This window comes from Tamandua tetradactyla, chromosome 9 (genome assembly GCF_023851605.1).
Source record: "Tamandua tetradactyla isolate mTamTet1 chromosome 9, mTamTet1.pri, whole genome shotgun sequence".
NCBI lineage: Eukaryota > Metazoa > Chordata > Mammalia > Pilosa > Myrmecophagidae > Tamandua > Tamandua tetradactyla.
Window position 1 is genome coordinate 113,402,929 of NC_135335.1, and position 13,697 is coordinate 113,416,625.

Consider the following 13,697-nt stretch of genomic DNA (forward strand, 5'->3'; position numbering starts at 1 on the left):
TCCTGGAGATGTAACCCAATCAAGAGTGGTTGTTAAACGGGATTATGGGAGATGTGTCTCCACCCATTTGGGTGGGTCTCGATTGGTTTTCTGAAGTCCTATAAAAGAGGAAACATTTTGGATAATGAGATTCTGAGAGAGCAGGATGACATAGCCACAAGAAGCGAGAGTCCACCAGCCAGTGACCTTTGGAAATGAAGAAGGAAAATGCCTCCCAGGGAGCTTCAAAGGAAGCCAGGAGAGAAAGTTAGCAGATGATGCCATGTTTGCCATGTGCCCTTCCAGCCAAGAGAGAAACTGACTGTGTTCATCACGTGCCTTTAACTTGAGAGAGAAATCCTGAACTTCATCAGCCTTCTTGAACCAAGGTATCTTTCCCTGGGTGCCTTTGATTGGCTATTTCTATAGACCTGTAACTGGGACATTTTCTCAGCCTTAGAACTGTAAACCAGCAACTTTTTAAATTCCCCTTTTTAAAAGCTTTTCTGTTTCTGGTACATTGCATTCAGGCAGCTAGCAAACTAGAACACTATCTATTATAACCTGCCAAGCCCCACCAGGACCATTCCAGCTAATCCTAAAGAACATCTTATAATATACATCAATATATAAGATTACACGAGGGTTCCAGGCACTAGAGTAACTTTCCAGAAACCTACAACCTCCAGATGGGTCCCTGGTCCAGAGAAGTCCTGAAACCTAGAGGGCCCAGCCTCTCTAGAACATCAGATAGTTCCATCTCCCTACCCCATATTAGTGACAGACCCTTCCAATATGAAAAACTTAGAATGGCCATAGCCCAAACACCCCTAAAGAGAGGGTTGGAAAGATCAACAGTGATGGTGGAGTTATACAGAGAAGATAGGATTTAACAAACAAATATGAATGTTGAATCATTAAGTTGACATCTCTTTTAGTCTCCAGTATCTTAGAACAGCTAGAAGTAAAAACCTAAAATTGTGAAACTGTAACCCATGTCAAACTCTGAAATATGTTCTACAACTAATCATGGTACTGTGCTTTGAAATTGATAGCTTTTTTGTATATATGTTATTTTTCACAAAAAAAAAAAGAAGAAAAAAAGTTGATTGTGATGATAAAAAAAAATATTTAAGCCTTCTAGCCTCCTATATTCTGGAGCAGCTAGAAGGAAAAATCTAAGAGGATTGTATGGTAGCCCTCAACAAACTCTGGGATCTGTCCTGTAACTACTTGTTGAAGAGTGTTTTGAGAACTATTGCTTTTTTATTTCTTTGCTTTGTATATATGTTATTCTGTACAATAAAAAAGTTCAAAAAAAACAAAACACCTCCCGCATGTCACAGCCTTTCAGGAGAAACTCTTGGAGGAAAAAAAAATAAATTGTCTGCAAACTGCATAACAACTTGCTTATGATAATTCACCCATCACAAAACATGTGTTTGCTATGACATCAAAGTTAAAAATCAATGAATTAGAGCACAGATATTAATACATGTTAGAGAAACACCCAAAAAGTTAGCAATGAAGAGAGAATACTTCAAAGAAGAGCAAATATTTAAGTTGGACCTTGAAGAAGGAGGACTGCCATTATCAAAAAGGGAGATTCTTAAGCACTCCGAGCAAAAAGAATACTACATGTTAGGCAAAAAAAAAAAAAAAAAAAAAAAAAAAAGAGCAGAATGTTTGCAAGACTGAAGAATGACAAGTTAGCTTCTAGAACACATGGTTGGTGGTACAGAGGGCATATGAAGGAGAGGACACTGTTATGGCTGATGGATCAATTCTAAGGTTACAGACTGTATCCTAATCACAAAGTTAAAACATGTAGTAGAAACTAAATATTTATTAAAATAATAACTAACTATGGTATACCTCTGGTAATTATGTACTTAACTTGAAAAATTCTTTCTTAAACTATGTCCTCACCATGTTTAAACTACCTACTTGCTGCAAAGTCTTTTCACAATGGAGACAGGCTGTAGAAACCTGGGACAACAAAATGGTCATATCTTCTTGTTGCTGCCTGAGCCAAATCAGTTTTTCTCGAACGTGGGCATCAACAACACTTAGAGCCATTTCTTCTTGACGACAAAGAGTTTCATGTAGATCAGAAAAATAAGCTCTGACACATGACCGGGCATTCTCTGCAGTACCTGGTACCTAACAAAATAAAAATAAGCTTTAAACAACTATAAACTTAAAAAGACTTTATATGTAAAATATTAAAAATTTTAAATACCCCCTATAGCCCTATAAATTCCAAAATTTATATCTCCACATTAGACCTTTCTCCTCAACTATACTTCATCTATCCAGCTGCATAACTAAGATCTCAAGCAAAATGGAATATCTAATTTCCAGTTTCCCTCACGCCAAAATGCAGTTTCCTCCATCTCAGTAAATGGCAACACCACCCTGGTTGTTCAAGCCAAAAATACTGGAGTCACCTTTAATATCTCTCTTTCATAGCTCATATCTAGCCTCTCAGCAAATTCTGCTGACCTCTCAGTATATTTAGAAACTGATCATGCCCCAGCACCTCCACTTCTACCAACCTCATCCAAGCCATCATCATCTCCCACATGATTATTATAATAGATTTCTAACTGGTCTCACTAAATCTACTCCTAACACACAGCAGCCAGTATGATCCTCTCTTAATGCTAAGTTAGAAAGATCATGTTACTCTTTTGCTTAAAACTCTCCAATGTTTTTTCCATTCCACTCAGAGTATATGCCAAAGTCCTTTATGTGGGAAGTTCAAGGAGAGATTCCCTGAGGGGACATTTGGCTAAAAACCCGAAAAAGGTGAAAGAGGGACCATGTGAATATCTCCAGGAAGACCGGCGGACAGAGAAAAGAGCAAGTGCTTAAATTCCTACTACTTCTTCCACCCGATCCCCATCACTCTGCCCTGGACATATTTAGCTACTCAGGGCTTCTTGAATATACCAGGAACACTCCAACTTCGGGGACTCTGTACTTGCACTTCCTTCTGGGGGAATCTACTTTTGAATGTCCTATATAAAACTACACTCCCCATTCCATTATTTTTCTCCAACGTTCTTAACATATTTCTGTTCCATTAGAATGTAAACTGCACAAAGGCAAGGATTTTTGTCTTGTATAATGGTGTACCCCCAACCTCTGGAACAATATCAAGTACTTGGTTTGTGTTTAATACTTGCTGGGGGAATGAATGAAAATGTACACACTAGCATAGCTATTTCCAATAAAACTTGCTACAATGATAGCCATGTTCTATATCTATGCTGTCCAACATGATAGCCACTAGCCCCACATGCCTATTGAGCACTTGTAGTCCCATATGACTACTGAGTACTTGAAACTACTAAGATGGAGGGACTAAATTTTGGATTTTATTTAATTTTTAATTAATTTAAATTTAAATAGCCACATGTAGCTTGTGGCTACTATATGGGACACAGGAGTTCTAATTTCATTCCCCAATGATTTAGTTTTAAATTTGTTTGATTACCAGAGAAAAAATATTCATTTTCACCATCCCTGTATTCCTATTTGAAAAGATTCCTTTCTCCTCTACAATTCAATTTTAAAAACCAACTACAGCTACAACCCTGGTTTGTTCTTTCCCTTCACAGCCAAAGTTTTTCAGTTAGATACACTCTCTTTGCAACACCTACTAGCTCTTCAATTCACTGGAAGGTATCTCCACTTGATTATTTCACAGGAATAATAAATTCAACATCCAAATTAAACTTACTCCCATTATCCCCTCCCAAAACTCTTCATCCTCTCCTATTGGGAGATGACATTACTATCCACCCAGTTGGGCAATATAGAAACCTGGACATCATGTCTGACCCTCCAGTTATGTATTAATCAATATTATCAATCAACCACTAAGACCTACCTATTCTATTTCTTTAAAAATCTCAAACCCATCTACTCTCCATTCTCCCTACCTAGTATTTAATTGGCCATAAACATCTCTCAACTAGATAACTTCAGCAACCCCCTAATAGGTTTCCCTGCTTCTAATCTTCTTGCTCCTCCAAATCAATCTGAACATTAAAACATTTAACATTTAATATTTGCATATCTTAATGCAAATATGATTATGTATTCCTCTGTCAGTTCTTCAATGGTTCATTAATGCCCTTAAGATAAGGTCCAAACTCTTTAACATGGCTAACAAGATCTTGCGGAATTTGGCTCTTAACTCTCCAACCTCTTCTCTTGCTATATCCCACCCAAAACTCAAAGCTTTAACCATAGTGAACTTTTTATAGTTCCTATGAATTCTCATTTCCAGGCATTTCAATTTATGCTTTCCTCTCTGGGACAACTCACTCCCCATCTCACTCTTTTCTCTGACTTAATTCCTTCATATCTCTATTTAGAATCACTTCTCTTAGGGAGACTGCTCTGATTCACCCAAATTGATGCCCCTCTTATGCATTGCTATGGCACCCTGCACATCCCCTCATAAAATAAACCACAGTTACCACACTTTAAACTCTCTGCATAATAGACTACACACTCCATGAAGTCAGAAACAATTTTTTAAAACCTTATTTCCAGTGACTAGTACAGTACTTACATATTGTAAATGCTCAACAAATTATTATTAGAAGGACAAAGGGTGAGAAGGAAAAAGGAAATAAGGTAAAGAAGAAGAAAAAATCCATACATGTTCTGTGTGGACCATTCCAATTCCATCTTCCACTATTTGTTCTCCTCCTTCAATATGCTGAACAATCCCAACCAATTTCCTGGAATAATCTGAAATTTCCTCAGTGAAGGTCCGTATGCAGTGAGCCATATCTAATATTGATGCTCGGATCTGGTTAGCCTCTGGTTCCAAAACTGAATGCTATAAAATGCAACATAATTATAGAAAAGGAACATAACATTGACTAATGATATAAATACATCTCTTTAAACCCCTCCTATTTTAAAAAAAAAAGCATCAGCTACAAGTGGCTTTCATAACACATTTAGAATAAGCACAGCACAAAAAGGTTAAAAAAACACTAATTCCTCTTCACTTCCTCATAAGAAAACTACTTCTCCTGCAAAGAAATAATTTAAACTTTGGAAGTCTGTTTATCACTATTCAAGAACCCAGGAAGACTTCATCTCCAAAACTGGATCATTAGTAATAGTTCATGACTACAAGTAAATACTGCCAAAACATCCAGTGCATTATAAAAACACGCAAACCCAAGAGGATTTCGTTTCCTGCTGGGAAGCAACTTTTCAGTAAACAAAGAATCTTGAGCATCTCTGGAATTTTTGTTGTGACTTTCAGAAATTAAGTTTTTCATTTCTTTTCATGCTACCAAGTCCAACTTGTTCATTACTTAACTCTTCTTCAATACCTACTTTTAGCATAGAGAATCAGAGCAGTAAAAACAAATGCAGAGCTGGTAAGCTAGCTACAGTCATCTAATTTCATTAAATTCATACCTTGTGACCTTGGTGCTTTCCATATTCTTTGCAGACACAGCACATAAGAGGGCTAGCTTGACAACCTTCTTCCAAGCATACAAACTCAATGGCATGCACCTGATGCTGAGAGCACATGGTTTTCTCATGAGGTTTATCAGCTAGAGGCACTCGCCTGTGCTTTGCTAAAGTCTTTGTAGAATGTGTAACTTGGGAACACTCTGAGCATAAGTGAGTCGCACACACAGTGCAGTATACAGATGCAACATGAGCGTCATCTTCATCGCAACGAGTGATGCTCTGACAAACAAAAGATGAATGCCTTAAAACTGAATCTCAATCATTACAACACGACACATTTTTAAATGTAGAAGACGCCCACTGGCTGCCTTTATTCAAGAAAATACACTGGAAACTAGTACAAAAGTCATCTGAAAAAGTAGTCATTTCTGTGGATGAGTCAGAAGCTATTTCCAAGACTGACTACCAATAAATCTTATCGATTTGAAGCCAAAATGAAAACTAAGCTCCTAGATTCACAGAGAGTGCAAAGACATCATCCACTAAATTTCCTCATTTTAACCACAAGGAAGCTGAACCAGAGAGGTTAGGATTTTTAAGAAAAAAAAATCTGTTCTGAAATACACGCTTTTTGCTTTAAATATTACTTGTCATGAATATGTAAAGGAAAGGAAAAAGAACAGCTGCTATTTTGATAACCAGGGAGTGTGCATTAGAATCAGTCACAAAGCTTTTACAAACACAGATACCCAGACTCCAATTTAGGAAATTCTTATTTCATAGGTTGTGGGTAAAACCTGGGAAGGTGTACTTTTTTATTAAGCTCCACAGCTGAGTGTATTGCATAAGCATAGTTCAAACCACTCGTTTAAGCAAAGAGGAAAAAAAATAATAAAACCTACATATAAACTACAAAATATTATTTGTAATTTCTTTATGTTAATTATTAAAAAGCAATACAAGTGGTTAGAGAAATTACATGTGAGATAACCAAGAATGCTTTGAATATTTTTTGCTGAATATTAAAAGGCCAGAATTGAAAAGAGAGTTTATACATATTTTTCCAGAAATAAAAATTAGAAAATACATAAAGGGAATCATTCAATATCACATTAAATAAAAAACGAATCCGAAGTTGATCAGTTACGTTTGTAATTATGAGAAATGTATGAATGTGTAAATATAACATAAAAAACTCATGTCTTGGTTTTCCAGTTCTGACAAATAAATAATTTACAAGGTCAGCATTATTTACTATTCTTTTGAATTAATGATAAAAGATATAGTATGAGAAAGAGTTGCAAAAATCTGAGAAAACAAGAGTGCTTCAGTCTGAAATTCACTTAATTGGCTAATTTTAACATGAAGAAATCATCATTTAATAAAGGGAAAGTGGAAATTAACTGTCATTTAGTACAATTATTCTTATTAGAACTCTCTGTATTACAAGAGCTAAACAGACAACTCTTTAAGAGTAAAAACGTATTTTAACACCTATTGATGGGTATCTTTCTAATATACTAGGCATCTGGATAAAGAGAGTATATCTATCTATATATATAAATTAACCTTTCCTTGAAAATATTTAATAATAGTAATAATTTCTTAGGACCTATGTCTATCGTTAAGGTGTTTTGCTACCTACCACACTAACTGGCCTCTTTCATGAAGTTCTTCAGAGATTGTTTACTGTTCAATTGGTGGCACTCATAGTTCTTTCTTTCTTGTGCTTTTCTATTGACTGCTTTACTTTTGCATCCTGCACCCTAATGTAGCTCCCACATCCTTTCTACTCTTCTGTAATCTTTCTACTCTTTCACTTTATTCTTGGATAGAACTGAATGATAACAGGGAGACAATTTTACACATAAAACACAGTTTGGGCATAGACTTTTCAGTGAATTCAAGTTTCAGTTTTACTGTTGTCTGCTGGGAATATTGTTGCCTTCAGAACTGAAATGTAATAGAGTTGTGTTTCTAGAAATCTACTTGCTAGAGCAGGTGCAGTTATACTGTGCTTATGAAGGCAAAGATTTTAAATTAATAGAAAAAATCATGCTCATAATGAATATTTTAAGAAGTTCAATCAATACCTCTCCAGATATCCCAACGGCTTCTTCTGCAGCTCCATACTGACCAATATGTCCATTCTGTAGCCGTTCCAAAAGCTCTAATAAAGCAAAATTTTTCTTCAGTCCCCAAACACCTGAATCTCCTAGAACAAATGTAAAAACAAAAACAAAATTTAACAAAATGGAATATCAATCATTTTACTCACACTCCAATAATAATTTCTAAGTCACATACTTTAATCACTAATAACCTCTGAATTTTAAAAATTCACAATTTTCCCCATTTTCCTTTTATGCCAGAATACTTGTTATGGTAATATTCTTTAAAAAACTGAAGTACCCCTCAGTATTCCAAGTAGAATCATATTTTAAAAACCCAAATATTTTTCTATCATTTAACTTACAAATCTTATTTTGTCACTAACATTGATACATATACTAAAACACTAACTTTCAAATTATTTTTTTTACAGCAGCCTACAGTAACAAACATTTGATACTGCAAACCAGGACAACATACATAAACATAAATGAAATCAAAGTTTCATAAATCAATATTCACCCCTACAGTGTGGAGCACACTGAAATTTTTTATTGTTTCTTTTTAAAAATTGCTGTTCACCACAAGGAAAACATCAGCACTACCACAGCAACAGCAGAAGCAAATAACTGAAGGAGGGACAAGAGTTAAGGGGAGGTTCAGATTTCTTATCTGGTGAGGTTGTGTTTATTGGTTTTCTTTCTCTTGGGAACAATGAAATTATCTAAAATTGAGCATGTTGATGGATTGTGGACTTTGGGTCTTCTACATGATGTCTGATGAAAGCAGGCAGCTGAAGGATGCACTGACTGAGAAGTACATTGGTGAACAATGGTATATACTTACGAATGAAGGTTGTGCTGTTACAAAAAGGAACCAAATCGTAAGGAATGCAATGAAGTGAATGAACATGTGGGACATTTCATGAGGTAAAATAAGCCAGGAACAAAAGAACAATAGTGTGGTCTCCTTTAGAAAATGCTTATAAGAAAACAGGGGCCTAGACTGTGAGCTTTTATAGCAGACACATTAAGTCCAGAGTGGTTATTATTACTTATGGATTTCAAGAGGCTGTTTCATATATATAACTTGATATTCAGAGATAAGAACAAAACCAATCAGGTTGAGGTTAAAGTAATTCAGAACACAGGGGTAAGGAAGACAGTGCCTATATTTTAGAACCACACATACTCTTTGAGACCAAAGCAAGAAAGTTTTATTTGGTCTGGAACTAAAATTTTCTGCAGTGCATAATCTAACTCAACCTATCTGTAGAGCTCATTTGAACAACTGAAACACAGGGAGCCCAGAATAAGAAAGAGGTCCTTTAATTCTGTATAGCTTATTGTAATGCCTGGACATATCCTAAAGTATATTAAGCAGACAATCAAAAGTATTGGCAAAATCCCTTGAGAGATGGGAGAAAGAATATATAACCATTAAACCTTACCATCAGCGAATCCTCTGATATTGTGTCAAACTTTAGGGACACCCAAATCAATAGGCCATGCCCTCAATCATGAGGTTTACTCTTGTGAAGCTTATGTAGGTAGCAGAAAAGCTTCGACTATCTATAGGCATGCCTAAGAGTTACTTCTGGAGGACCTCTGCTGTTGCTCAGATGTGAACTCACTCTCTCTAAGCCCAACTCTGCAAGTGAAATCACTGCCCTCCCCTACTACGTGGGACATGACATCCAGGGGTGAAAATCTCCCTGATGACATGGGAGATGACTCCCAGGGATGAATCCTGCCCTGACATCATGATATCAACAATTCCATCCTGACCAAAAGGGGGAAAAGAAGTATAACTCATAAAATATCAATGGCCGAGAGAGTTCAGAGTCAAGAGGCTACGCTGGAGGTCGCTCTTACATAAGCTTCAGTTAGACACTGCTACCTATCATAACTTGTCAAGCCCCAACCAAAACCATTCCAGCTAATCCTAAAGAACACTTAGGGCAATAAAAAAGATCTACAAAGGTTCCATGTACTAGGGTAACTTTTCAGAAACCTATAACCTCCAGATGGGTCCCTGAACCAGATAAATCCTGAAACCTAGAGGGGTCAGCCTCTCCAGAACATTAACTAATTCCATCCCCTAACCCATATTATCGACAGCCTCCTTCAACATGAAAAATTTAGAATGAACATAGACCAAATACCTACCCCTAAGGAGTGGGATAGAAAGATCAAAGGCAATGGTGGAGTTGTACAGAGAAGACACATTTTAACAAATGAGTGTGACTGCTGAACCATTAAACTGATATTTTAGTCTCCAGTATCTTAGAGCAGTTAGAAGTAAAAACCAAAAAGTGTGGAATTGTAACCCATGTCAAATTCTGAAATCTGTTCTACAACTAATTGTTGTACTGTGCTTTGAAATTTATTGTTTTTGTATATATGTTATTTTTTCAAAAAAAAAAAAAAGAAGAAGAAAAGGAGGAGTATAACAGAGAAGATAGGATTTAGCAAAGAAGTATGATTCCTGAATCATTATATTGATATTTCCTTTGTCTCCAATGTCCTGGAGAAGCTAGAAGAAAAAATGAAAAGTTATGGAACTGTAACCCACACCAAACTGTGCCAGTTTGAAAGGATGTATATACCCTAGAAAAACCATGTTTCAATCTTAATCCCATTCTGTCAAGGCAGCTGTTTCTTCTAATCCCTATTCAGTACTATATGTTTGAAACTTATTAGATCATCTCCCTGGAAATGTGACTCAATCAAGAGTGGCTGTTAAGTTAGATCAGGTAGAGATATGTCTCTACCCATTCAGGTGGGTCTTGATTAGTTTACTGGAATCCTATACAAGAGGAAACATTTTCCAGAATGTGGGAGATTCTGAGACAGCAGAATGACATAGCCACGAGAAGCAGAGAGTCTACCAGCCAATGATCCTTGGAAATGAAGAAGGAAAATGTCTCCCAGAGAGCTTCATGAAACAGGAAGCCATGAGAAAAAGCTAGCAGATGACACTGTGTTTGCCACATGCCTTTCCAGATGAGAGAGAAACCCTGAACTTCATTGGCCTTCTTGAATCAAGGTACCTTTCCCTGGATGCCTTAGACTGGACATTTTTATAGACTTGCTTTAACTGGGATTATTTTCTCAGCCTTAAAACTGTAAACTAGCAACTTGCTACATTCCCCCTTTTAAAAGTTGTTCCGTTTCTGGTGTTTCCTAGTAAACTAGAACAGATGGCCTCTATCTCCTTCTTGATGTGGCCCTCACTGTCCATGCTTGCCACGCTGGACGGCACCATGCTTCCCCCAGCCACGGAGCTTGGCTACTCCTTCTCTTTGGAAAACTCTCCACCCATCTCATCCTGCCTTGTCCCAGCCTCCCCTCACCTCCCCTAGTTGAGACCTACTCATGCTTACATGTCACTTAATTGTCATTTCCTCAATGGAGCCTCCTCTAGCATCTCCTCAGTCCAGATGATATTCCTTTGTTTGTTACTACCAAAGGATCTTGCTTCTCCCTACAGAACACTCACGTTAACCTATAATTATATATCCAGTAGTGTGATTATTTGTCAAATATCTGTCTCCCCACTAGACTGTAAACTTTAATATATAGCAGGAGTAAAGTGCTTGACACATAGTTGGCACTTAAAACTGTAAACTAGCAACTTATTAAATTTCCCTTTTTAAAAGCCATTCCGTTTCTGGTATATTGCATTCAGGCAGCTAGCAAACTAGAACACAAACTTTAAAATCAGTTCTATAACTACTTGTTAAGAGGTACTTGGAAATTTATTGCTTTCTGTTTAAATGTATTTCACACACACAAAAAAAAGTTTTAAAAAGTTGATTAAAAAAAAATTAGGGGTTGGGCTGGGGCAGGCATGCGCACACCTGGTTTGGGGTTGTGGGGCGGAGCCTCCCTGTGTGGTGCAGAAGACTCTCCCAGCTCACCTGCACCCTGGAATTGCCATCTCAGTCACCATCCCGTGCCTTCTGTAGCTGCTCCCTGGAGCAGGGCTGAACTCAATCTATCCTATTCAGTCACATTCCTGGAACTCCCCAAGATCATTTCTTTAGGCACAGGAATCAAACTCGGGTCTCTGGCATGGCAGGCGAGAATTCTGCCACTGAGCCACCGTCACACCGCCCAGTACTTCATTGCTTTTTATGGCTGAGCAATATTCCATTGTGTAGATATACCAACATTTTGTTTATCCATTCATCAGCTGTAAGATATCTGAGTTACTTTCAAGTTTTGGCTATTGTAAATAATGTTGCTATGAACATTCATACTCAAGTTGTTGTTTGGGCATACGTTTTCGATTCTCTTGGGTAAATAAGAGTAGAATTACTGGGTTACAGCCTAACTTTTGAGAAACTGTCAAACTACTTTCATAGCAGCTGTACCATTTTACATTCCCATCAGCAACATATGAGGGTCCCAATTTTTCCACATCCTTGCCCACAATTTATTACCTGTCTTTTATTTTACAATAATCACCCTAATGGGTATGATATGGTATTCTCACTGTGATGGCAGTTTCTCTTCTATAATGAATATTTTCATGAAATAAACAAACTGTCCCAGGTGCTAGCTACTTGTAAACCTATGACCAATTCAGTAAAACCCTGCACTAATGTGTTAAGTGGAGCCCAAAACTTCCAACTATGTCAAATGCAGTATCACCTATAGTAAGGTTAGAGAAATGATCTATACAATAATATCTAACTGTAGTACAATAATGTTAGTACACTGAATGAAGCTGAATGTGATAATGATCAACGGAGGAGGGCTGGGGGCACAAATGAAATCAGAAAGATATACGATAAAGACTGAGATCTAGAGTGTACAACGACAGTGACTACATGTACAAATTAAAAAATGTTTTCACATGAAGAAGAAAAAAGGAATGTCAATATTGCAGGGTGCTGAAAATAGATGGTAATTCATATTTTAAAACTTTAAATTATGGGGTGGGCCACAGTGGCTCAGCAGGAAGAACTCTTGCCTGTCATGCCAGAGACCTGGGTTTGATTCCCAGTGCCTGCCCATACAAAAAAAAAAAAAAAATCCTAAAATTTTAACTTATGTGTGAGATTAAAGCAAAAAAATGTTTATTTGGTACAAAATTTATATTTTGACTAGTCTATCTCCTAATATAGCTTATATGGAAAGTTTAATTTAGCACCATAAGTACATAGAACCTTGAATTGGGCATGAGATTCTGTAGGTTTGTCCAGTGTGATGCCCCAATAAATCCCAGAGCGATTTGAACAGTGAATAAAAAAGTATCTGCAAAGTCCCCTTGCAGGAATGGTGAGAAAGGGGGAAAATTCAACTTCCCCATTTGGCAAAGGCCTAATATTCTCACAAGCAGTGAGGACAACAAAATTAATTGGTCAAACCCTCAATCTTGAGGTTTGTTCATACGAAACTTAATCCCTCAAAGAATCAGCTAAAACTACTAAAAATTAGGCCTAAGAGTCACCCCCAGAGAACCTCTTCTGTTGCTCAGATGTGGCCTATCTCTCAGCTAATACAGCAAGCAAACTCACTGCCCTCCCCCTCTCTATGTGGGACATGACTTCCAGGGGTGTGGACCTTCCTGAAAGAGTGGGACAGAAATTCTAGAATGAGCTGGGACTTAGCATCAAGGAATTGAGAAAACCTTCTCAACTGAAAGGGGGACGAGAGAAATGAGACAAAATAAAGTGTCAGAGGCTGAGAGACTTCAAATAGAGTCAAGAGGTTATCCTGGAGGTTATTCTTACACATTATATAGCTATCCCCTTTTTAGTTTAGGGTGTATTAGAGAAGCTAGAGGGAAGTGCCTGAAGCTGTAGAGCTGTGTTCCAGTGGCCATGTTTTTTAAAGATGATTGTACAATGATGTAGCTTTTGCAAAGTGACTGCATGATTGTGAAAACCTTGTGTCTGATGCTCCTTTTATCTATGGTATGAACAGATGAGTAAAAAATATGGATTAAAAATAAATAATAGGGGGAACAAATGTTAAAATAAATTGGGTAGAGGGAAATGCTAGTGGTCAATGAGAAGGAGGGGTAAGAAATATGGTATGTATGAGGTTTTTTCCTTTTTCCTTATTTTTTGGGTGCATGGTACAGAAATAGAACGTCTTCCGCATGAAACGCGGGCATTCTAACCACTGAACCACCCA

At 37.1% G+C, this 13,697-nt stretch overlaps 1 protein-coding gene across 2 annotated transcripts in view; it reads right to left on the reverse strand.

Annotated features, from left to right (window-relative positions):
- Positions 1 to 13,697, reverse strand: part of TRIM23 (tripartite motif containing 23) — a 62,582-nt gene that overhangs the window by 32,319 nt on the left and 16,566 nt on the right. For both annotated transcript variants that reach the window (XM_077117309.1, XM_077117308.1), the window contains exons 3-6: positions 7,530 to 7,651; positions 5,437 to 5,715; positions 4,658 to 4,840; positions 1,927 to 2,142 (exon numbers count right to left, since the gene is read on the reverse strand). In XM_077117309.1, coding sequence (XP_076973424.1) covers positions 1,927 to 2,142; positions 4,658 to 4,840; positions 5,437 to 5,715; positions 7,530 to 7,651 — 800 coding nt within the window. The remainder of the gene's footprint in view (positions 1 to 1,926; positions 2,143 to 4,657; positions 4,841 to 5,436; positions 5,716 to 7,529; positions 7,652 to 13,697) is intronic.